The sequence below is a fragment of the Macadamia integrifolia genome, chromosome 14, assembly GCF_013358625.1.
Source record: "Macadamia integrifolia cultivar HAES 741 chromosome 14, SCU_Mint_v3, whole genome shotgun sequence".
NCBI classification, from domain to species: domain Eukaryota; kingdom Viridiplantae; phylum Streptophyta; class Magnoliopsida; order Proteales; family Proteaceae; genus Macadamia; species Macadamia integrifolia.
The window spans coordinates 30,111,713-30,135,576 of NC_056570.1; the positions used below are offsets into that span (position 1 = coordinate 30,111,713).

The window sequence follows — 23,864 nt, forward strand, 5'->3', positions numbered from 1 at the left end:
ACTAAGGGAGGAAGCTCATAGATCTAAAGACCAGGCTAGCTAGCTCCAAGCCTGGACTCTGGCCAAGTAAATATCGTTTTGGTAGCCTCACTTATTGGCTGACGACTCGGGTCGGAAAACCATAGCTTTCCTATATGTTACCCTGCTACTGACCCGTACGTATTGACTATGCACATGGTAATACCTGTCCCAATCAAAACCGTATATATGATTTGTATTATTTTTTCTTTAATAAATACGGTTATTCCGATATTTTTCTTCGGGAAAGAGGAGTAAGAGCTTATGTGTCTCTGTTTTATATAAAGGGCAGTGAGGGTCTCTCTTTGATTTCAGAGAAGTACACTGCTCGTACTTCGCTAAGCTGGGGCCGGGATTTGGAATCATCACTACAATTAACCAGAATTATTACCGGATTCCGATCGATATTCGAGTAAGTACTCGACGAATCAGAATATTGCTTCATTTGGCTATTGTTTTATGGTCATTTGATCTGTGGAGTTTCTCGATTTCATCGTTTTTCGAGCCAATTAAGTTATAGAATTTGGTTTTGCGTTTTGGATCCGTTTTTCTCGGGGAGATATGGGGGGTTCAATGATGGAAGGTATTGTGTGAATCTCCTCTGGGCTTGGGGGTGACTGAGTTTTGAGAGCTTGAAGCTTTTAGTACCTTAGCCTCTTCTTCTTGTTCTATTTCCTGCAAAGAAATTTAGGAAATGGGGTTTTGTGGTGAGACAGAGAGTGGCGAGAGAAGAATGGTAAGATTGGTTCTGGAATATGACCTTTTTGGGATTGTTTAATTTGACTTATTGTGTTGCTTTTTGTTGCAGGTCGAGTGAACTGAAAGAAGGCAAGTCTGAGATTTTAGCTTGATGAATTGATGGGGAAAGGACCGAAAGTGGAGCGCGATATGCGTTTGTTAATAGACAGATTCACACGCAAGAATCAGACTTCGAGTTCTTTTAAAATAGTCTCAAATTGAAGAAGCTTTGCCTTTTCCTTCTCTTCTCTAACTCTTTACATCTTTTTGGGGCTTCTGTTTTTTCTTCTGATACCTTTTTGGAGACTGCAAAGCTGAGGCATGGAAGTAAAGGTCGCCGCGACCTGTTTACATTGGTCTCAGTCAGTAGCTTCTCACTCCCCTTCGTTGGCTCAGACGATAGCCTCTGCAATTTCATCTCCTTCCTCGAAAAAACAGAGAGGAGGAGATCGAGCTCTGGTCTGCCGATTCGTCCACAAATTAGCTTTCTTAGGAACAACGTCATCGACAAAACTGTTGAGATCTCGATCTTGCGATGCCCCCAAGTCTAGACGCCAATTTCTCAGGAGGGCTTGCAGCGCGAACTTAGATGGATACTCAGAGGAAGAGTTCGCGGAAAGTATTCGGGAATTAGCACGGAGATTCAATCAAACAAGCGATGATGATGAAGAACAGAACAATAATTACCACGCGGAGGATGTAGAATCGGATACTTCTATTGTTGATTCTAGGGAAAAGCAAGGCGAGAGCAACAGTAGGAACATCGACGGTTGCAGTATAAATTCTGTACAAAGATCGAGTTTTTTTCAGTCACCGAAGCTGGAGTCTGTGCAGCCTCCATGGTTCCATGTCAAGCTGGAACCACCGGACTGGCCTGGAAGGAATGAGATTAACCAGGCGAATATAGAACGAAAGGCAAACAGCGTGGACCTTCCCTTATCTCTTAGAATCATAAAGAAGAAAAAGCAATGCGAAGAAGGTTTCAGAGAAGCAGGGGAGACCGCCTACTGCTCCATGAAGAAGGCCTTCTCATCGATGGTGTTCATCATTCGTGAGATACACAGCTACACGTTGCAGATGCGAGAGATTCTCTTCTACGAAGACCTCCAAGATATTCTAGCCCGAGTACAGAAGGAGATGCACGCCTCATTCGTTTGGCTCTTCCAACAGGTTTTCTCACAAACACCCACTCTCATGGTCTACGTGATGATTCTCCTTGCCAATTTCACCGTGTATTCGATGGGAAACAATTCAGCAATCGCAGCCCCGCCACCACCGGCGTCGGCTGCCATAGAGATGGTATCGGTGAATGAGAACCAGCCCAAGAATTTTGATTCTTCTTCGGTAATGAAGAAGTTTTCAGTTTCGTCTTCCGGGAAAACGGCCTTCGTGGGAGGACACAATGGCGGCGGCGGTGGAAAGTTCCGCCGTGTTATGAGTGGGACTGAGGGAGATGGACCGTTCGATGGTTCGTCCTCATCATGGAACTTTCAGTCTCTGTCTCATCATCAGGTATCATCGTTTGGGAACCCAAACCCAAACCCCACGACAACGGAGGGAGCGGAGTCGGCGTGGGTGGAGGCAGAGTCGGGAGGAGTAAGAAGCAAGGAAGAGATGAAACTGTGGAATTCGATAGTGGACGAATCGATCAAAATGCAATCGGCGTTGAGAGATGAGGCTCTGGATCACGGAACTATGCAGAGGTTTGTGTCGCCGGTGAAGGCAGACATCGAAGGGGAGGAGGAATCTGACTACTCGAGGACGGAACTTCTATATAACATGGCCGTGTCTCAAGAGCCCAACAACCCTATGCTACTTGCGAATTACGCGCAGTTCCTCTACGTCGTCTTACACGACCATGACAGGTAATACTTGGTGCTCCTTTCTGGTTTCAACTTTGAAATGTTACTCGGAGAGAGAATCATCCATACTAAAAATAAGTTATTGATTCTGATTCTTGACTGAAGTGATTTTTACTTGCTTTAACTAGGAATTTGAGTTGGAACAGTGAAGGGTATTATAGGAATTTGTGCAGTTGTGCTGACAATATATGTGTGACTGTTGATTATGAAAACAGAGCGGAGGAGTATTTCAAGAAGGCAATAGGGGTGGGGAGGAAAGAAGATGGAGGAGGAGGAGGAGGAGGAGGAGGAGATGCGGAGGCGTTGAGCAAGTATGCGACGTTCTTGTGGCTGGGAAGGAATGACATTACCGCTGCGGAGGAGATGTACTTGGAGGCGATATCGGCGGATCCAGGGAACACGTACCACGCCGCCAACTACGCTCATTTCTTGTGGAACACAGGTGGCGAAGACACTTGTTACCCTATCGATTCACTCGACAACGACTTCGACCTCGATGCTTGACCAGTTGAGACTTAGAGACTGAAGACAGACACCCCACGATCACACTATCTCTGCTTCCCGTTGCAAGTGAATACACACAGCCAAACACCACCGCCAATCCCCATCACCACCGTGCGGCAACCTCCTTTTTCCAATCTCTCTCTGTCTCTCTCTCTCTAGAGTCATTAGTAACTTAATTTCTCTCATTTTAGCTGGAAAAAAAAATGGAAAGTAATTAGAAATAGGAAGAGCCTTTGGTGGAAATCTGGAAAATTATGTTAAATGCGGAATCCTTTTGCTTCAAAGATTTTTCGTTTTTATTATATTTTTTTCTCTCTCTCTCACTCTTACTGTAATGGTAAATCATTATCATTTTGAGGGAGGCTGTGAAGTTTGAACAAACAGCCAATGAACGGCGACGTGAAACTTATGCAGAGAGATGTGGGACAAACCACCGCAAGTGTAATTATTTCTTTCGTCTTTTTTTTTTTTTTTTTAAAATTATTATTTTCTTTTCACTTTCAGACTGGTGTTTTGGTAGTCACCCGAGAAAGAAAAGAAAAAAAAAAAAAAATCCTTACATTAAGAATTTTTCTTTGTATTTGGTATGTCTTCATCTGAGATAAGATTTTTTTTTTTAAATCAAAATTCTCTTTTGAAAATTGTAAAATTTTTTTTTGTTATCTTAAAAATATTCTTACTAAAAACACAAGAAAACATGATAAAATATGAAAACATAATAAGATAAAAAATGAATGATTATAAAATGATTATCTATGTATTTATCTCTCTCTTAAAAGTTTGAATTTTTTTTTTTCCTTCTCTTGATAACTAAACATACATATATATATTTTTTTTCCCACCATTTTTCCTCCCTTTTTTTTTTAGATTTTTTTTTCTTTTCTATTTTTTCTCGGTTACCAAACATAGATTTATCATTTTAATGCTGTAAATTAAAAAAGGAAAAAGGTTGGATATGCCGTCGATATCAAGTATGCTAACACTCATTGTGTCTATCTCTCTCTTCTTTTTTTTTCTGAAATGACCTTCATATCCTTCCTGAATGATATTCCATCATGTGTTCCTATTGGTGTTATTCGCTAGCATACTTAATATCGGCAGCATACCTATCCCTCTCCCATTAAAAAAAATAAAAAACAATTCTTTATTTAAAAGAGTGAAATATAAAATCCGAAGAAAAAGGATCCGTGTGTGATCCTTGGAAGTTGCAATGGAACCTCCTTCCAGTGTTTGCCCTTTGTTTACATGTGCTGCTTGTGCTACAGAACAAAAAAAAAAAAAATCTGTCTCTAGTCCCTAGTCCCTACTATAAATAATATTTTTTTAACAAATGGACATTTATTTTTTGATCCATCTTTTATGTACTTTCACCCATCGGGAGTGGGGGAGAGAACTGTGGTAATATATTTTTCTCTCATTCCCATCCATAAATAAAACCTTCTGCAATTCCCCTTACAAGAAAACATTTCATGAATTTTTTTCTATCAAAAGGAAGGTACATTATTAAAAAGAAAATAGGGGTTGAGAACCCACCCTACACGATGAGAAAGATATATGGAGGAAGAGAAGCATTAGAATTAAGATCCCCAAGAAATATAACAGGTATAAAGAGGGAGAGATCGATTGGTAGGTGAATAAGCTCCTAAGAAATATAATAAAACGAAAAAGAAACAAAGTGATTAGTAAACAAGATAATATCGTCAATTGTACTTGATTTAATTGAGCTATCATTGACTGAAAATCGGAGATACAAATCAAATAGTGAATTAGCAGACTGTGAGCAAGTAGTAGTTCATCCTGTAATGCCTCGGCCTCCATTGGTAGCTAGTCAATGAAGGTTTAGCATAAGTTCATGGAGAGGTCGCGTGTTCTATCCTCCTATCCCCCCCCCCCCAGCTAGTCAATGAAGGTTTAGCATAAGTTCATGGAGAGGTCGCGTGTTCTATCCTCCTATCCTCCCCCCCTCTAAGTTATGGTACTAAGTAGGTTATAGTAGTGTAACAATAAGTGAGCCCATTGGCCCCTTGTGGGTCCTTGTACGGGTTACACACACACAAGGAAAAAGAAAAGAGGGAGAATCATTGAAGAAATGGAACCTTTTGCAACAAAATGTTGCATCCAACCAACATGAGCTTTTAGACACATTAACGTTGTCTAGAATATATTGACATGTGATGATACATAATCACACTTGATTCGACACTTCATTAAATTTATATCTAGATTATACTATGTGTTCCACAATAAATTATTGGAAATTTTATTTTTCAATCCTCTGTACTTATTCTTAGATTTATTCAAACACCCCGTGGATTACTTCTTTTCCGATTCCCCAAAACAGAATTATTATCTCTCCTTCTCCAAGTTAACCCCCAATGGCATATTTTTTTCACTTCATTTTTAAATCTGTCTCCTAATGCCTATAATTCATTTAACTTCCACATGACTACCCTAGTAAAGCGTAATATTTGATACATGTGATGTGGATTGATTGATTTTATAGCATATTTCTATCTACATAGTAATTTAGCCTAAATATATGCAAAAAAATTTTGATGCATTAATTAATTACTAATTTGAAGATATTTTTTATAAATATTCACCATATGATTGAGGAATATTTGAGGGTGTCTGAATAGATGTTAGAATCAAATACATTAAAATGATATGTAGGATTAAGAATTATGGAATACATAGTTAATACTATTTCAAAAATATTTAAAAGTGAAGCGAAAAAAATAATAAAATATGCCGTTAAGCTAAGCGAGAAAAAGAGATGAAAATTTACTCTGTTGAGAAATAAAAATAAATAAATAAATAAATAAATAAATATAGATTAAAGTGCACTTAATTGTGATTTACAACTTCTTAATTCACCTACTTGATGATAACAAGATTCTTCACATTAGTGCGATCTAATGGAGCCAAGTTTTTTTCCTTTTAATTTTGGGGATCAAGTGAAGCTCTATTGAGCATATGTTTGGGGGAAATTCCCAAGTTCCTGGCATGTGATAAAATAGATAACCCCAACTGGTTTGAACCGCCAGGAATGTTGTGGATGTGTGGGTTATCGTGCACTCTCTTATTGAGTTATTTTATTTGAGGATCCCCATGAACTTAGGCTTTTCTCCTTATCAGCTGGCATTGTCTCTGGGGTACTTGTCCAATTTTCTTTGTCTCTGTGTATGCGGTGGGCTTAAGTATAGTAATTTTTAATGTGATGGCTTCATTTTCCGACAAATGCTTGAGAAATGTCCAATCTCATTTATCCACACATTTCTTATTTGAAAGAATTTTTGCTGGAATAACTTAAACTGGAAATTTCTTTCTATTTCAACTTTAATTAATAAGATTATGTCAAGGATATGATCTTCCTCCCAAAACCAGGTTTGCTAGTCATAGATTTGCAATTATGATTAGTATCCTTTTGTTTCATAATTAATTTTAAATTGCTATTTCCAACGGTGGCTTTCAACCCAAGTGTGCCACTTTCAATTGCTTTTACAAAACTATCTATAAATTAAACCCAATACATAATTTATTGACTGATCAACTTGATAGTAGTAGTAAGTAGTTGTGATCAGGTTGAGTTGAAGATAGCTTCTTCTTTTCTTTTTTTTTTTTTTTGGGTAGAAAGAGTTGAAGATAGTCTTTGAAGTATAAAATAAGGGAAGTGATGGATGTCTATTCCAAATACAAGAAGGACGCATCAGTAAGGAAATTTGTTATTAGTATTTTATAGAAAAAAGAATTTTTTATTAGACTACATTTTGTCGTCATCCAGAAAAATGTTTATGATATTTTTTCATTTTACGGGAACAAGAAAATATTATCTTTTGTTTGGTGTTCACGATTTGTTTTTTGGTTTTTTTTTTTTTTTAAATCAAATTGGGTTTTTAAATCAAATCGGGTTAAAAAAAAAAAAGTCAGAAACGATAAATTTTGGAACATGGTTTTCCAAAATTTGAGTTTCGTTCCAAAATGAAATTTTATCACAAAAATGAAAATTTTTTATTTTAACACGAAACATCGTTTCTGAAGTAGAATGACTACCAAACGTAGCCTTAGTATTTTATGAAAAAAATAATTCTATCTTGCTGGCGTTATCATATGCAAATACATGGGCCAATGAGAAGAAGCATGGAAGCATCTTAGTATAAAGGAAGGGGCAACATTATCTTTCCGACACCTACCATGTCTAGCCATGAAAGAATACAAGCGGTAGCGATATTTCTCCTTTATTTTATCACACACATGGGTGCAATGCTAAATTCCTAATTGTGATTTGAAAGTCCAAGCAGAAAATGCCGCCCACTGGCCTAAACACGTGAAGAGATGGTCGCTTCATGCTTATTTCATCTCCTCTTTCCATACCTTAACGTGCATTGCCTTTAACCAGGGATGGCAATCCATTCTATTCTTCATTTTATGACTAAAATAAAAACAGAAACCAATGAACGAGATCAAGAAGAAGAATTAAATAGGGTCTGCATTGGCTGATGGGTCGGGTTAATAGGTATCCAATTTTCCTTATTTTTATTTTATTTTTTAATATGAACGTATATTTTATTCTTACAATTAATTGATGGTATAATACAGATTCCTACCAGTGAGGAAATGGGAAATTGAATTATCCACTAAAGGATTTCAATGAAGAGAGACAGTGTATATTCTACCGGCGGGACATGAGAGAGTGTATACAAGAATCTACACACTGGTTTTATGGGAGTCTCTTTTGCATAAATTTAATTGAATGACTTGATCAAAAGAATAGTTAGGGAGAGGGTTCTCCTCTTGGTTGCACAAGTCAAGGGCTAACTACAGAGTGTGTCGGAATATCAACAAGAATGAAATTTTTGTATTCAAAGGACGCGAGGTGATCATTTCACCCTTAACAATGTTTGGGCATGAAAGCCATGCAATCAGGCAAGGTTTTTTTTTTCCCCTTGGATTATCAAGAAAAATGTTTTCAATGGGAGAAATCACCGACCTGTCCCTGCAAGCAGACACATGGGGAAGGGGAGAATCACCGACCTATCCCCCATGAAATGAAAAATTACACCTCTGTAAATACTTCCTCACACGCTCTCACTTGTCCTCACATACACACAGGACCCACACTCAAAAACACTTACCCAAATTATTATGTTTGTTTTGTTTTATCAGGAAACTTCTTCCCAATATACCTTAAATTATTGCCTATGCTAAATTTAGTAACACAACGTTTGTCATGTTGTTAGAGCTTAGATTTTATGGATTTGGATTACATTTCATTTCATGGAAGGGAGAGTTCATTTCCCCTTTATTAATCAAATTCATCTTATTCGGAATTCAATTATGTTTGTTTCACCATATAGAACCAAAGATTAAGTAGAAAGGGCAAATACCCATTTGTCCATAGTTCATCCATCCCCATCCATCTCACCTGTACAGTACCAGACCTAGTCTAATACCTCATCTTTTTGGCCCATTTCTTCCTTTACCGTAGGTGTAGCTTTCTTTCTAATCACCGTGACTCTAACCTTACCTTGTGAGTACCAAATGATCCGTAGAGATCGAGTTGTGATGAGAGAGAGAGAGAGAGAGAAAGAGGGAAAAAGAGAGAGATGCCAAATTTTCTTTTTCCTTGTCTAATCTTATCTGGGGCTACTGTAGCTACAAGAGAAGAGATGCCATTGGTCATTGGAGGAGCACTCAGATATTAATTGTCGCGACTCGTGATTGTATCCCACCTAATTGGCCCACACTTTTTGGGCCCAAAAATGTGGTCCCACAATTTATAAGCCCTGTTAATGAGTGCTTGCTTTAGATTTAAAATATAGAATATTTTATAGAAAAGGACAGCGACGGATGTAATTAAGAAGAACTTCATTATCAACAACTAGCACTAATTAATTATTATTTTATTTATTTGATAAGTATTGATAAGATAAGCACTCATAGTTATAAATTTGTTTGGACTTAGGAGGCATGTATTATAAATCTATGAAAAGAAAATTTAAAAGTAAAGTAAAAAAAAAAAAGACGTATATTTTCTATATTTTTAAAAAATATTTCTTTTTTATTATAAAACCAATTAATATATAAAAAAGGTAGGCTTAAGAGGTATTCATAGAGCATATGCTGATTTATATTTTGATGCTTACATGGGCCGTTTGAAGCCCAAGCTTTACTTAAGGCGAATGGAAAAAGATGGGCTGGGCTGGGACCGGACTCATTACTTTGGGCTTTTACCTGGCCATAGTTTAGAAAAGAGAAAAGCCCGAGAAAATTTTTTAGGGTGGTCTTGGGCTTTTCTCAGCCTAGCTTGAATTTGGCCCATGGACAACCCTATGCTTTGGGAAAGTGCTTGAAAAGTCAACATTTACAAAATTTGATTTCTTGGCTGAGGATAGCATAAAAGTTCAAAACATGGTGGTTTTTTGTTTATATGGTTGCGATGACTATGGGGCCCCTAATTTGGCATTCGGCCAAATCAAGGGGTGGACAGGGCATTAGATTGTCATCTTGATTGGAAAATTATTCCATGTGGCTTAATATAGTTGGCCAGTTTAAGAAATATTTTTTTCCCCTTTTTATTGGCTTGTGGTCAAATGCTCCAACATATTAATTCTTAAATTGAATTGGGTACAAACTTATGCCATATGATTGTTAGCTATGCACTATGCCATAGTTGGTAGTGCTGGGACTCTGGTATAACTCATCGTTAAAATATAGGTTTTAAGGAGAGGGTGCCCAAGTCATTTTAAGTCTGTGTTTGGTATGCATTCTGTTTGAGATTTAAAATGTAACCACAAGTGTACGGATCAGTGTAGCTACAGGTCGAATACAGGAAGAGCAGTCACTTTATTTTTTTATTTCTTTTAATAATGCGAAAGTGAACCAATTAATGGTTGTGATCTAATTCTAATTACCGTCCTAAACATATGTATCTAAAATAACATCCTAACCATTCGTCATCTAAGAATTTAAAGATGCAAGCCACGCAATTAAAATTAAATAAATAATAACTGAAAATAAACAACCCATGCAATTAAAAAAAAGAAAAAAATGCTGAAATAAAAATAAAATAAAAGAAAGGAGAGAAAGCTAGAGAGAGACTCACAAGTAGGTTTCTCTACTTAGCCCGAGGGATGCATCATAATATGAGCTTCCCTACTTGACCAGAGAGTCACTCTTACGAGGGTTACTCTACTTGGTTTTAGGGAAAGGGAGACAAATTACAATAAAAATAATAAATCGATGGTTCTATGGCTAGGAGGGCAAAGCCAACACATACATCAGCCATGAACCTTGGGGAAAAGGGGTAGCAATAATGTAACGACTGAAATTAAAATCCTAAATTAAGAAAGAAAGGGTAGTCAGAAGAAGGAATGAGAGGGGGGAGAGAAGACTACTGAGGGAGCCTACTTACATGAACTTCAACCCTTGAACTGAAAACTTGATCGATTTGAAATACTACAAGTACTAAAAATCAGATCTAGAATAAACCAAAACTGAAATTTCTAGTACTAGAGAAAACAAATCTTGAAAAAAAAATTGTTCAACGGCTCGTGATCTTGTCACCTAGATCTAAGCCTAGAACTATAACTTAAAAAATTACAAATCAATTGCATAAATCATAAACAGAAAAGGGCTGAATAAAAATAAAAGAGTGCTTGCATTAATTGAAAAAAAAAACTATTACAAAAGTGATTAAAGAAAAGATTAAGAAGAACTAAAACTAAGGAGAGAGCAAGAGAAAGAGAGAGCAACTAAAAAAACTAGAAGAAGAATGAATTGTCTCCCCTCCTCTTATATGAGTTGTATTTATAGGGAATGAGAAGGTAGGGTAACAAATTTCTCTTTCCTAAAAGGGAGAAACCCACGATTGGTTATGAGATCTTTTGAGACCAAAAGTGCTAAGGTGGAGGAGAGAGAAGAGGAAAATTTCTTTTCCTATAATTTGTTTGCTTATTTTCTTTCTTTTTTTTTTTTTAATTTATTTCTCTTCTTTTTCTCCCTCCAATGGACGATTTTCCTTCTTGCTTTGTGTGATTGGATAATCTTTTGGTGATGATGTGGAGGAGAGAGAAGATTTGGACAATCTTTATTTTTTTTATTTTTTTTTTCTTCTCTTCTTGTGCAGGAACCCTTCCACGATTTTTCTTGCTTCTAATTTGATGTGAAAATCCCCTCCATGCCCTTAGTGCTTTAAGTGAGTGAAAAACAGAAAATCTTCAACAAAATTCTCTAAAAAAAAAAAACAACCATGAGATTTAAACTTGAGACCTCTTGGTGAGCAAGGAAATTTTGCACACCATAGCTCACCAACTACGCTAGGTAGTTGTTGTTAGCAAAAACGAATCTTCAATCACTTAAGGATGTGGTCCATTGATCCTTGTTGGCATTTGAAATATTCCTTGTACCTCTGGGACAACTACAAATGGGCTGGTTCTGCATCTCGATTTAGTTCTAATCCATTATTCTTTTTCTGGCCCGAAAAGAATAACCATTTGTACGGGTGACCAAACGAATGTGTACTTTTAATTGAACACGTCCATCTTGCTCAGAATTTCGTCATCTTCGCAACCATGAAAAGAAATAGACCTCTTTACGTGTAAAATTGAAGATATAACGCCCGATAATCCTTAAGGCTTTGAAAATATAAAACCTGCAAAAAGAAAGTAAAACCCAAGGTAGCTCCATTCTAAATATGTAAAATGCATGTTTTACTACCCTAGATTTCACACATAAATGTACTCATCACATTCCCATTATGAGAATGTGCATTTCCATTATGAAAATACAGAATGTGTTCTTAACTGAAAATGAGAATATTGTTTAGATAAAATACATTTTTTATGTGACAATGCTCATAGATTTTATCAAACACCTCATGGGCAGAATCTCTTTGGTGAAAATCCAGACCATATTACATCAATAACTCACAAATAAAAATATAAAATTTTGATTGGTTCCTTAGATAGTATAACATACATCAAACCTGTAAAGATCGCAAGGAAAATAGGAGATTCTAGGATTTTGGATTCGAGAGGAGATCTTAAGAAGGAGAAAAAGTGAGAGATTTGGGGTGAGAGAAGCAGTTTTTAGAGAGAGAAAATTAATTTTTGGAGATTTGTAAGAATGAGACGCTATTCCTTGGGAGCGAAGGTGTCTTTCATAAGATTAGTGGCGGAGCTATTTTCATCGAGGCTATGCCAAGAGAATGGAGAATGCAGAATGCAGAATGGGAAAATATCCATTCCAGAATGGGATGCATTTTTTACCGTGTTCCAGAATTTTGATAATGGAATGTTTACCAAACAATGTTTTTAACAGTCTAGAATGTGTTCTTGATCCAAAATGCATTCCAAGAATACATACCAAACACAACCTAAGTCTTCACATTAGGCCACTAACATTTGATGTGAGATTGATTACTTTTGTGCAAAACTTCAACAATTAAGTGTATAAAATAGATCAGATTAGCAAATCGGTTGGTAGTCATTGAAAACTATGTATCTAGATTCTAGAGAAGACTATGGATAAATTTGGTTCATTTGTAATCTTGGTTGATGATGACTTTCAAGTTTGGGAAGCCAATCCACTTTCCACCAAGATCCATTTTCAAATTTTGAATTTAATGGGTAAACGAATCGCCACTCACCACTCAGTTAACAAGATATATCTTTTATAAAGGTTAAACTTCTTGAATGGGACTAACCATTTATACCCAGATTAGTCCATTTACAATTTGATCAACTTGGTTATGGCTTGTTTACAAATCCATTTATATCCCTGTTAACCCGTCTAAAGACCAATCATAGGCTTCTGTTAATTCAATTAACTTCACCCATAATATGGACTAATAACCGACCGATCAAATATAAACAGGTCCATGTCAAACCCATGAGTTACAATTAATTAAACAATATTGTAATTGTGTAGAACCTTAAATTAGTGGGAGACTGATTGAAACCAAGCATGATCATATGGTTGATCCTCCTTTTTACGTGACAAGATAGGAATTATGGCCTATGATGAAATCCCATTGTTAGCAAAATAGTTGGAGCCCATGTGCACATATACAAACATAAATATTGAATCGACCTAGGCAATCCACGTAGAAAATGAATTTTGTTATGTCATTCTTGGTGCATTATGGGCGGTTGAACCTCCCCTCCTCCCACACCCTACACCCCACACCCCCAAAAAAATAAATCCCAAATCAATGGTAAATTGTTAATGGACCGAGTTTTCTTATGGCATATCCACAACGTACAATATAGGGGGAGAGTGGTGGGAAGTGATTGTGTCACATCTAGACCATCATTCAGCCAGCCACCGATGAAATAAAACTTTCTCCATTGTTAATTGGCCAAAAAAATTTCCATAAGAAGTTGACCAACCTCAGAGGAGAAAAAGAAGCCATTGACCATACCTGGTACGTTAATTTAAAAAAAAAAAGTATTAAATGACTCTACCGCCCAATTAGCAAAACTTAATTGTGATTTTAATGTGGAAAACGTGGTAATAAACGTCTTAAATAGTATGTTGAATTACAATTCTAATATTAATACCAAAGAATAGAATAATCACAATTCTAATAGTACCCATCTAGTCGATTTGTTCCAGATCGGACCGATTTGGTCATAGTGGTTGGGTGAACCATTGAAAATGGTTGAACCTAAACTATTACACCCACTACGTATCGTACGTATTCGGTTTGACCACCGAGGTGGTCTCTTCCATGCGGGATTGGGGGGGTATACCAGTCATTTTACTCTACATTTAAAGACCATCATCATTATCCGAAATTCCAAATCGTGTTAATGAGGGAGCTTCTAATTCTCGCCAAATTTAGTTAAGAAGAACCAAAGATTCCTTTTCCTCCTTCTTCATTCGCCATCCTTTTGCAATTTTAAAAATTAACTAATTAATTAATTAATAATTAATGTGTGCTTAGTAACGAACCCACTAATCACTCTTCCTCTCTTTCACTTTTGTCCGGGGAGGAAGCTGAGGCGTTACAGCCGCTATCAATTCCCAGCCCTTAGATGGACTATCAGATCAACGGCTATTAAATCATGTGACCCATATAAACACTGGATATAAGATTCATTCTCGTAACTGCATTTTCTTACCAGAGGAGGAATAAAAAGCAAGAACACAGCCACCCTAAATTAATCCCTACTCGACGCTCTCATGGACGGAGGAGGATGCTTCGGCTATGGACATTCAGGGATGGAACACCCTCATTTTCATCGACCCACTCCACCATTAACGGCCATTGATAGATTTCTGTGGAGCACTAAAGAATTTCCACAGAGACAGATGGAGAGGAGTTCAGGAATTAGAGAAACACTTGGTTCTGCAAGTGGGTTTGGTCAATTTTCTTCTTCTGGTGCTCTTCTTCAAGATATAAGATTTGTTGATGGGCTATTTGCTGAAGGACAAGAGTGTTTTAACGTTTCAGATGAGAGGGGTCATAAGATGGGGAAGAGAATGAGAGGTGGTGCTTCGGTAAACCTGATTAAAGGACAGTGGACTGATGAAGAGGATAGGTAATGCAATGCAAGAGAAACAAATTTTTTTTTTTTTTTTAATTATTTTTTGCTTGTCACTTATAAGTACTCTTTTGTTGCTGTGATCAAGGTTGTTGGTAACATTGGTGAAGCAATATGGAGAGAGAAAATGGGCTAAGATTGCACAGAAGTTGGTGGGTCGAGCTGGGAAGCAGTGTAGAGAACGATGGCATAATCATCTACGCCCTGATATCAAGGTTTGATATTTGTTCTTCTAATTAAAGTTGTGGAGTTCTTCCTGTTTAAATCTTATTTAAGTTCTTAAATGCTTCTCATACCCTAATTGGTTTCTTATAAGTTCTCCATGAATTTTGGGTTTAGAACCCTTCTTGTCTAGCAGAGTTTTGGGTTTACTTTCTTGATCTATTGAATAGTTCAGTTCAGCGATAAACACCCTAAAGTGGGTTTTCTGGTGTTATAGATCCTTTCTATCTGTTTTACAGTTTCAGTTATGCCACTTTCATTTCCTAGTTTTCTCCTGTAATCTTCCTTATCAGTTTACTTTTCATGTGAGTTGTTAAAAAGAGTTTCACCTTTATAAAAGGTTTTTTATGTTGATTGGGTGAATAGCTAGAGCCTAGATGTCTTTCATGCATGAAATTGTGCTTTTAATTGGTTACAGTTCTTTATTTTCTCATAATCTCTGGGTGGGTGACTTGCATGTTACAGAAGGATACATGGAGTGAAGAAGAAGAGAGACAGTTGATTGAAGCCCATGAAAAGGTTGGGAACAAATGGGCAGAGATTGCAAAGAGAATACCTGGGAGAACTGAAAATGCAATAAAGAACCATTGGAATGCTACTAAAAGAAGGCAGAATTCAAGGAGAAAGAACAAAAGAGCACAAGGCCATGGAGAAAAAGCTCAAATCTCTTTACTACAAGATTACATCCGAAGGAAGACCCTCATGAATGACAACTCCACCACCAAAACTGGATCATCAGTTCCAGAACCATCTCAATATTCCACAATAATGGATGGATCTCCATCTTTGTTTAACCACTCTTATAATGAAGAACTACTCTTCATACAGAAGCTCTTTGAGAGCATACACAAACAACCATCAGATGGCTCTATTGTGGGTTGTGTAGAAGAGGAAGAACCATTTTATGGGAAACTTCAAGAGCTTCTTTCATTGGATTCTCTCTACTCTTTCAATGATATTGATGACCAAACATTCATTAATATGGATGAGATTATTGGCTCTTCTTCCTCTACCAACCCAAGCACAAATATAGGTTGTAATGCTAACAATGGCAATGACTTCCTAAAGCTGGAAGACACAAGCGGATCACATCTGTGGTCAGATATTTATCTCGCTTATCTGCTCAATGGATTCAGTTCTCCTTCTTCCACCAACCCTGATTACTTAAACCCAAACATGGAGCTGATGAGGGATAAAACTCCTACAATTGTGAAGGAGGAGATGGATTTGATCGAGATGGTTTCTTCATCTCAATTCTCTCAAAGAAGTAGCAATACTAGCTTCCAATACTTGGGAATGTGAACTAACTGAGGGTGTGTATATATTTATACACCTTAGATGTATTGTCAATGGATTTCAAATTGAATAATTGGGTTAGTGGTAAAGATAAAATACAATCTCATTCTTTCTCGTGACTTCAAATTGAATAATTTTGTCCAAATTCACTGTTTATGAATCGATAAGAATTGCACATTAGACTTTTATTTGGTTTCATTTAATATCTGTAGCTTTCTTTTCACATATATATTTGACTTCATGAAATTAGTTTCGTGTAATTTTTTATATGAAATGTTAGAAATTGATTGAAAACTATACCCTTTGTTTAATATATTCTCGTAAAAATATCTACTTTTCCACTAAAAATTCAACAAAGATCACTTAAATCGATTATGCAAAACTGCTTGAAATACAAAGGGCTATATGGTCTTGCAGTACAAGAAAACCAATAAAAATCAAACTTGCACTAGGATAAAGATAACACAACAGGAAGAAATTTCTTTTTCTTCCTGATCTTCTTTATTTCTTACTTCCCAACTTTGCAGGAACAGACTTGTTAGTTGCCACCAGGCATGCTTCTCTAATTGAATTGGAATAGAATTTTCAATATTTTTTATTAGTTTCCTCCACCATCTCATTGTTAAATCCTTTTCTTTTGTAGAGGTGTGAAGGATCATGAATTAAATTATCATCTTTAGCTTATCTGCTCAATGGATTCAGTTCTCTTTCTTTATTTAATTATTTTTTTTGATAAAATATTAAGTTGTATCGTCTTTCTATGCACCTCATTGGCACCATGAGATTCTGCTACCACGCGCCCTTTCGATTCCAGAATCTTCACGTAAAATCTTCACACCAATATATTTTAGGTGGCAGTTTCCCTTCACCCATGGTGAATAAAAAATCCCTTAGCCCATGGGTTTAGGAGCTTTGAAATGTGTATTAAGCACAATAATAATGACCTTAGATGAGTGATTGAAGTTGAACCTTCTCCCATGTGTGAAGAAAAATATTTTCCTATATTTTTTTTTCATTCATGAAACTCATGTCCAGGGCCTTTGGTTCCTTATCATCCAAAGGAAGCAAAGAACTATTGCCGAGTGATGCAAGCGTGGATTGTATCTTATTATTTATTTTAATTTATGATTAATTATATATTGTAATTAGCTTTAATTAAAGGATTTAAATTATTTTCTAGTTTCTATTTGGTTGATGGGTTAATCCAAGTCCATAAGTAGTTTATTTAATTAATGTAGGCCATAGTAAAGTAAGTTAGGGCTTTATTATTGCTTTTAATCTCAACTTTAGGAGTTTAATTAGATCAGATTGTTGAGATTGATTAGGGTTTGTTTAGGTTTTTGTTTTCTTATTAATATGTAATGGGAGAATAAAGTAAAAAAGGGAATTATTGAATTGAATATGGGTTTCTCTTTTTCTGAAGTCTTGAAAAACTTCTCCCTTTTAAAGCTTTGAAAAGTTTGTATTGTGTCGATTGAGCACACCTCGCTCTTTATCGTTTTTGAATAGAACTATTATACTCTTAAATATATCACCTTGCATTAGGGCTCATGACCCAATGTCCTGATTGGATTGGGAGGCCAGTGAGATCTATTGTCAGGCGAAGGTAGGATGTTTCGCGCTAGATATGGCATTGGGTATATATTCTAGTTCACCAATATGATCAGGAGAGTAGTGTTTCATTGTAGGGTCAGAAGCTAAGCATTTTTCACACAGAAGAATTAAGTGGCATTGATTGGTGGCCTGGGCTTTTGCCTTGGTTAACTACATCATTTTTCATATATAAATAATACAATAGGCCCTCGTGTGGTGCATTGCTTTGGAACAAAATAGTCTGTGGGGAGATGGTGATTGACTGTGAGAATTCAATTGCCGAGGTATATGTCAAACCTTTCTAGCCGTTGAATATTCACTGTCACTCACCACTCACCACTCACCACTCACCATTTTGATTTTGATCCATTGCTTTAGACTTTTGATTTTTTTCAAAAAAAATATTATTTTTGGGCCATCTGGGTAGCAGATCACCTAGCATTTGATCAACAGCGACTGCCAGCCACCTCCATAGCCATATTCGTTCTGTATCGACCAATCCGAATCAGTCATGGTTTTGCAATCCCACAAAGTTCAAAATTCTCCCCTTGTTGCCGCCCTTCCCCTGCAACTATAATTTTTGAAGAACCTTATGAAGATAATATGACTACAGCTTTCACCAGCAAAAGGAGGATTACGCTGGCCGAGTTGCTTATTTCTCATACGGGCTTATCCCTCCTTTTGGTGGTGTGAGTAGTGGTTGAATGAGTGGTGTTATGGCTGGGTGGGGGAGGTAGCAGCTTTTGAAACATTAATAATAAGTGGCACCAAAGTTTGTTAATAATGTTAGAAGAATGTCACAACAAATTTCATACTCGTGACTCCTTTGATGGTGATTTCTAGTCTTTCTGTGTCAGCTGGCCTCGGTACATTACAAAGCTTTTCTTGCCTAGAATGATTTTCCCTCCCATTTCTTCTCTTGTGCTGGAAGTAACTAATATCTGAAGTAGAAGTGCAGGGAAAGGCTTCTCTTGTTGGCCTATCCACAAACACCAGGTAGCTGCTGACATCTTTCTTGCAGCTTGCTTGCAAAGTCGCAAGCACCAATTTATTGCCCATTTCTAATAATTAGTGACTCCCATTTGTAAGTCGAGATATGGTTTTTCTTGCCGCTTGTTTGCAAGACTCGACCAATGCCAACTCTTCCAAACCTAGTCAACAAGCTACTGGCATTAGGACATTTTAGCCTTCGCAAAGAATACTCCAGCAAACAAGCCTGATTAACACAGAAGAGATATTAACATATAAGCAATTAATAGTCATGGAGTCGTGATGATGTTTTTCAGTTGATTACCAAAAAGTATACTGAAGAGATTTGGAAGACTGACTGGAACATTGAACAACACTATTCCTGCTAGAGATATGGGTATCTTGTTCAAGGAACCAACTAGACTGTGAAAGAACAAAATGTTAGCAGCACATAACAGAAGAAATAATCTAAACAAATTCCTGTGTCCAAAAGACAGTCATGATCAAGCCTCAAGGGTCGGAGACAACTTGAAGAATATCAGACTTGCATGTTTACACACAACTTCTCAGGATTCGGCTCTGCTCCTGAGCACCCATCGCCCAGGTCGGCCCATAGCTACCTGGGTGAGCGCCATGTGTCCAGGCGAAGATCCAACGCTTTGAAAAGAGGCACGGCAAAGAGGCGCTGACAGAGGAGCGAAAAGCGAGGCGTCGAGAACCATTGGATCCTCACTTGGACACATGGTGCTCACCCAAGTAGCTATGGGCAAGAGCCGCAAGACCTAGGCGATGGGCACTTAGGAGAGGAGCCGGATCCCAACTCCCAAGGTCAAGCACTATAGACAAATCTGGTCGCGATCACAGTTACTTAATATCCCGGTTCAAATTCATAATTTATAGACCAGAAAGAAAGGGGTAGGCTTCTGTGACTTGCAACTCGGTTCACCTTATCAACCTACATTTTGCATAGATTATTTCTGTTTATGTAACTTCATTTATACCTCCATTTTCCCATGAGTTATTTAATTAGCACTCAAAATATGTTATTTGAACATCTTATATGTAAGATTTCTTTATTATAATCTAAGCTGCATACTAAATAAACATTTTTTTTCCCTCTTTATGAGGTTCCCCAATTAGTTTCTCTTCTTATTTATAATCTTCTTTAAATTAATTTAAGGATATAAATAATTTCCGTCTATTTCCTACCTTCCTATTGCACTACTCTATCTCCCCTTCTTTTGTTTAAATTCCTTTCTAGTTTGCCAGAAAGGGTATTTTGTGAATTACTGCTGCCTGACTAACAACAGGTTCAAATTTATGACTTCGCAAGAGTTGACAGAATTGGCAGCAATTTAAGTGGGCTATGATTACGATCACCTGACAACTTCAAGTCTTACCCCACAAAATATCATTGCAGCTTTGTGTGAGGTCAGGGTGGATGGATACAAAGAACCATCCAGACTAAGCCAAGGACCTCTCATATCCACTGGATATCATCTTATGACTGGTAAGAGATTACACTGGTATATGATGTATCATACAGAAATAAATCGATGGAAGTATAAAAAGTATATGAGCATAATCTCAACATGGTCATGTATCAGTTACAATGCACATTAAAATCTGTTGAACCATACCTATATGTGGTGGGGCCTGTTTGATTTAAGAACCACAAAGAGGTGAAGCTAATGGCAAGTCCAAGCAATCCACTGGCTGTTGCCACAAACCAAAACATTGGTATCCTAATTACATCCCTGCAAATTGAAATACAATACATGAGAAAGCTGGCATGCAAAAGAGTGAACCATAAACTTGTGATCCAAGTTGAAGTAGTAGGTGAATTCTTCATAAGGGCCAAGTCTAGCCTTACACTTTATATACATATTCCCATTCATTGAGTATCAGAATCAAGAAGATGGCAAAGGGTAAAGACAATGCATTGTTTAGCAACACCATTGTAACTTCATTAAGAGACCCAGATCTTGTTGATTGCTTTGCTGTATCCATTACATGCCGCAGTGTCAGCTGTCTCAAAGATGAAACATTGCAGATCAATCAGCAATTGGAAAGAGATTAGGAGTTGCGGACCCTCGATCAGGTCAGCTGTCTCAAAGATGAAAGATTCAGATCAATCAGCAATTGGAAGGAAGCAAGGAGTGCAAACCCTCTTTCTAAACCAAAATAGAACGGAGATTAAGCAGTGTGTATGTGGAACAAACATACAGAGTAGCTTGCTGTAAAAATGCAATTCATAATTTGCCAGGCATAACCCACTGCATCAAAAGAAATATCAGTGATTCCACCACTAACAGCAGAGATGATCTGCATAGACATGAAAAACATTAGCATCCAAGAATTTAAAATGACAGTAAGCAAAAATAGACAATTTATTGTCAAAAAGGTCAAAATGAAGTTCCTGATAACTTTACATTCTCCATGTAGGGGTGCTTACGTTGATGTCACTTATGAAAAAACAAAAAAAGTGCATACTTAGGTTGTTAGAATTGTACTTACATTTGCTAATTTCACAGGAAAAAAGTAATGGCATGGTTGATGGTCCAAAGATAAATAAGTCCCTTGTAACAATCATAACGACAGCTTTCAATCTTAATTTTCTTCCTACCCAACATTAAGGTTATGTTCGGTTACTTTTCCATTGTAAATATAGGGAAACGATAATGGAAAGAATGAAAAGAAAGAAAAAAAGAAAAACTAACTGATGGAGTAAGCCCTAACATACATGATCTGCCACCCTACACTACCTCAAGTAGACACGTACTTTTGTTAGGCAAAGAATTTTTAATCCTCAAGTCTCAACTCTTAATGAATATGTATTTCTCAGCTTTTTCTTTTTCTTTTTCATTTCCCAGTTACTTTGTCACCACTGCAAGGGATGATATAATTTTTTCTGTGTGCTAACATTTGGAAAACACCAGTGGATTAGACAGAAGATCAGGATCATCAACTTCTTAGCCTCAAATAAGCAAAAAGGAGATTTCAAATGCTAGCAAAGAATAATCACCAACAAATAGATTATTTCCTGAAAAACTAAAGACCAATAAGTTAAAAGTTCATGAAAGAAAACACAAGGCATCGGGAATGACATACCATCAAGAACATTGCAGTCCACACTTTCTGATTCTGACGCTTCTGGAAAATATATAATTCTCCAGCTGCTGTTAAAATATTTGTCACGTTCTTCAGGATTGTCACCATGGCAACGTTTATGTATTTCAAACTGCAAAGATGAATGAAAAAAAAAACAAGTGAAGAAGATCATAAGGTATTGAAGTTCAATCAAAAAATTTAGAGGTTAGACAATGTTAACTCTTACTCAACACTATATGTATTTCTGTTCTACAGATTCATTTTCTTCATGTTTAAGAAGTACTTCTCTCAGCTCAAGCCTAAATCTAGTCCTAAAAAGAGTAACACAGACAGTAGAGCAATCTGCATATCATACCTATACATGCCAGTCACAAGCATACCCACAAATATTATGTTGACAGGGATCCAAACTCTAACAAGCTTCCACGTGAGCTTTTCTGTAGAGACTGCTCCAAAGATACTCAATGCAACGACCACCACGACACTGACAAAATTCTACAGCAAATAGAGCAAGGAAAAAAGGGTCGTATTAAATTTTGAAACAAAGAACGAGTATGTGCACACACATGTATACGGAGATAGAAATCTCCTAGAGAGGAAGCAGAAAATGGTTTGTCCCACCTCCTAACCTATCCTGAGGTGTAACATTTTACAGCACACCCAGGTATTGAGGATATTCAAAAATGCAGAACAGCATAAAGGTAACCTAAATTTCTGCTCCCTATTTACCTTAATATTTAAGAAGATTAGAATGAAATACAAGGTTGACACTACTCATTAGAGTGTCTGTGAAACTTGGGGCCGCTGTTACCGGCATCCAGGCAAAAAAAAAATCATCCCCTCTGGATAATTTTTGTTAACTAAAAAAACAAATGAGAAGCCATTTTCATTGTTTTTTCCATTTGAAACAAGTTGAATCATGGATGGCATGCCAAGAACACCTGGTAGAACATCAATGATATTCCTGCACTGAAGCCATAACTTGATAGTACAACTTTGTTAAGCAATATCATGCTGCACGAGCAAAGACAGTAAGCTATTCCAGACAGAAGCGGTCCAGATTTTCTTTCAGAGTCATGTTCCCGTGTATCATCCCCATCAACCCGAAGAATGAGATCAGCACCAACTGCCGATAGATTTCCTCTGTGAAATAGTTATATTGGAAAACAAATTGGGTTCAGACACCAAGTCAAGTGAAAAATGAATGACACACTGATAATTTTCATATAAATCTCATTGGATTTTTCAGATTGTCCAGATGACATATTCAAAAATTCAGCCAATCATGTTACATGATTCAAGAGGCCTACAAGCAGCTTCAGGCAAGATCTTCAAATGCAAAGAATGATTTAGATCTATGAAAAAACAAATCCAGGTCATTAGTAAGAAAAGTTACATCTAGAACCAATAATAAAGACAAACAGGATCTTACCAAAAAAAAAAAATTTTTTTTTTTAATGCAACCAATGGAAGAATAAAAAAGAGTCCAGAGCAGGAATTTGAAGGTCCTTGAAAATATAGAAATAATAAATAATATCATAAAACAAAAAATATTATGAAGTTTCAATATACGCTCTGGAGAATGCACTAACAGTATACAGAGTATTAATAATTTCCTTCCTAATGCCCTGAGCATAAATGATAAATAATTAGAGAAAGGGAGAGGTTCCCCACGATGCAAATATATATATATATATTTTTTTTTTTGTGGGGGGGGGGTCGGGAGGGATCTGCACACCACACCAATGCCGGTGCGGAGAACGGTATATTTATGTAGGGTTCACATGGTGAGAGAAGGGGAGAGGAAATAGTACTCTGGTGTCATGGAGATTCTTTTCCCTTAAAAAAATATATATATAAAAGAGAAGTGTAACATATGTGGCAGGAATAAGCTCACAATTAATAACTCCAAGGGAAAAATCACCCAAAATGAAAATATACATCGAATGACTCTTTTTCTTCTTCTTCTTCCTTTCTTTTTCTTTTTCTTCTTCTTTTTTTT

The 23,864-nt window shown here is 36.8% G+C and overlaps 3 protein-coding genes across 13 annotated transcripts in view; 2 read left to right on the forward strand and 1 right to left on the reverse strand.

The window, feature by feature from the left end:
* The first annotated feature begins 281 nt into the window (after positions 1 to 281).
* On the forward strand, positions 282 to 3,537 carry LOC122061217. Of its 2 annotated transcripts, none has more exons than XM_042624424.1 (3): positions 282 to 430; positions 827 to 2,621; positions 2,834 to 3,537. In XM_042624424.1, the coding sequence occupies exons 2-3, from the start codon at positions 1,078 to 1,080 to the stop codon at positions 3,120 to 3,122; spliced, it is 1,833 nt and encodes a 610-aa protein (XP_042480358.1). In that variant the 5' UTR covers positions 282 to 430; positions 827 to 1,077; the 3' UTR covers positions 3,123 to 3,537. The 2 variants fall into 2 exon arrangements, with proteins under 2 accessions (XP_042480358.1, XP_042480359.1); XM_042624425.1 differs by lacking the exon at positions 282 to 430 and adding an exon at positions 459 to 754.
* A 10,723-nt stretch (positions 3,538 to 14,260) lies between these two features.
* LOC122060520 (transcription factor MYB64-like) lies at positions 14,261 to 16,320 on the forward strand. Its single transcript, XM_042623631.1, has 3 exons — positions 14,261 to 14,668; positions 14,760 to 14,886; positions 15,359 to 16,320. Exons 1-3 carry the CDS (start codon positions 14,310 to 14,312, stop codon positions 16,193 to 16,195), a joined length of 1,323 nt encoding a protein of 440 aa, XP_042479565.1. The 5' UTR covers positions 14,261 to 14,309; the 3' UTR covers positions 16,196 to 16,320.
* Positions 16,321 to 18,535: 2,215 nt separating this feature from the next.
* Positions 18,536 to 23,864, reverse strand: part of LOC122061026 (GDP-mannose transporter GONST2-like) — a 7,655-nt gene continuing 2,326 nt past the window's right edge. For 8 of the 10 annotated variants that reach the window (XM_042624188.1, XM_042624182.1, XM_042624187.1 and 5 more), the window contains 8 exons: positions 22,804 to 23,005; positions 22,218 to 22,357; positions 21,863 to 21,992; positions 20,978 to 21,076; positions 20,625 to 20,779; positions 20,392 to 20,508; positions 19,077 to 19,174; positions 18,536 to 18,933 (listed from right to left, as the gene is read on the reverse strand). In XM_042624188.1, coding sequence (XP_042480122.1) covers positions 18,851 to 18,933; positions 19,077 to 19,174; positions 20,392 to 20,508; positions 20,625 to 20,779; positions 20,978 to 21,076; positions 21,863 to 21,992; positions 22,218 to 22,357; positions 22,804 to 23,005 — 1,024 coding nt within the window. In that variant the 3' untranslated portion in view covers positions 18,536 to 18,850. Of the gene's footprint in view, positions 18,999 to 19,076; positions 19,175 to 20,391; positions 20,509 to 20,624; positions 20,780 to 20,977; positions 21,077 to 21,862; positions 21,993 to 22,217; positions 22,358 to 22,803; positions 23,006 to 23,864 lie in introns of all 10 variants that reach the window. The other 2 variants (XM_042624189.1, XM_042624190.1) reach the window with 2 other exon arrangements.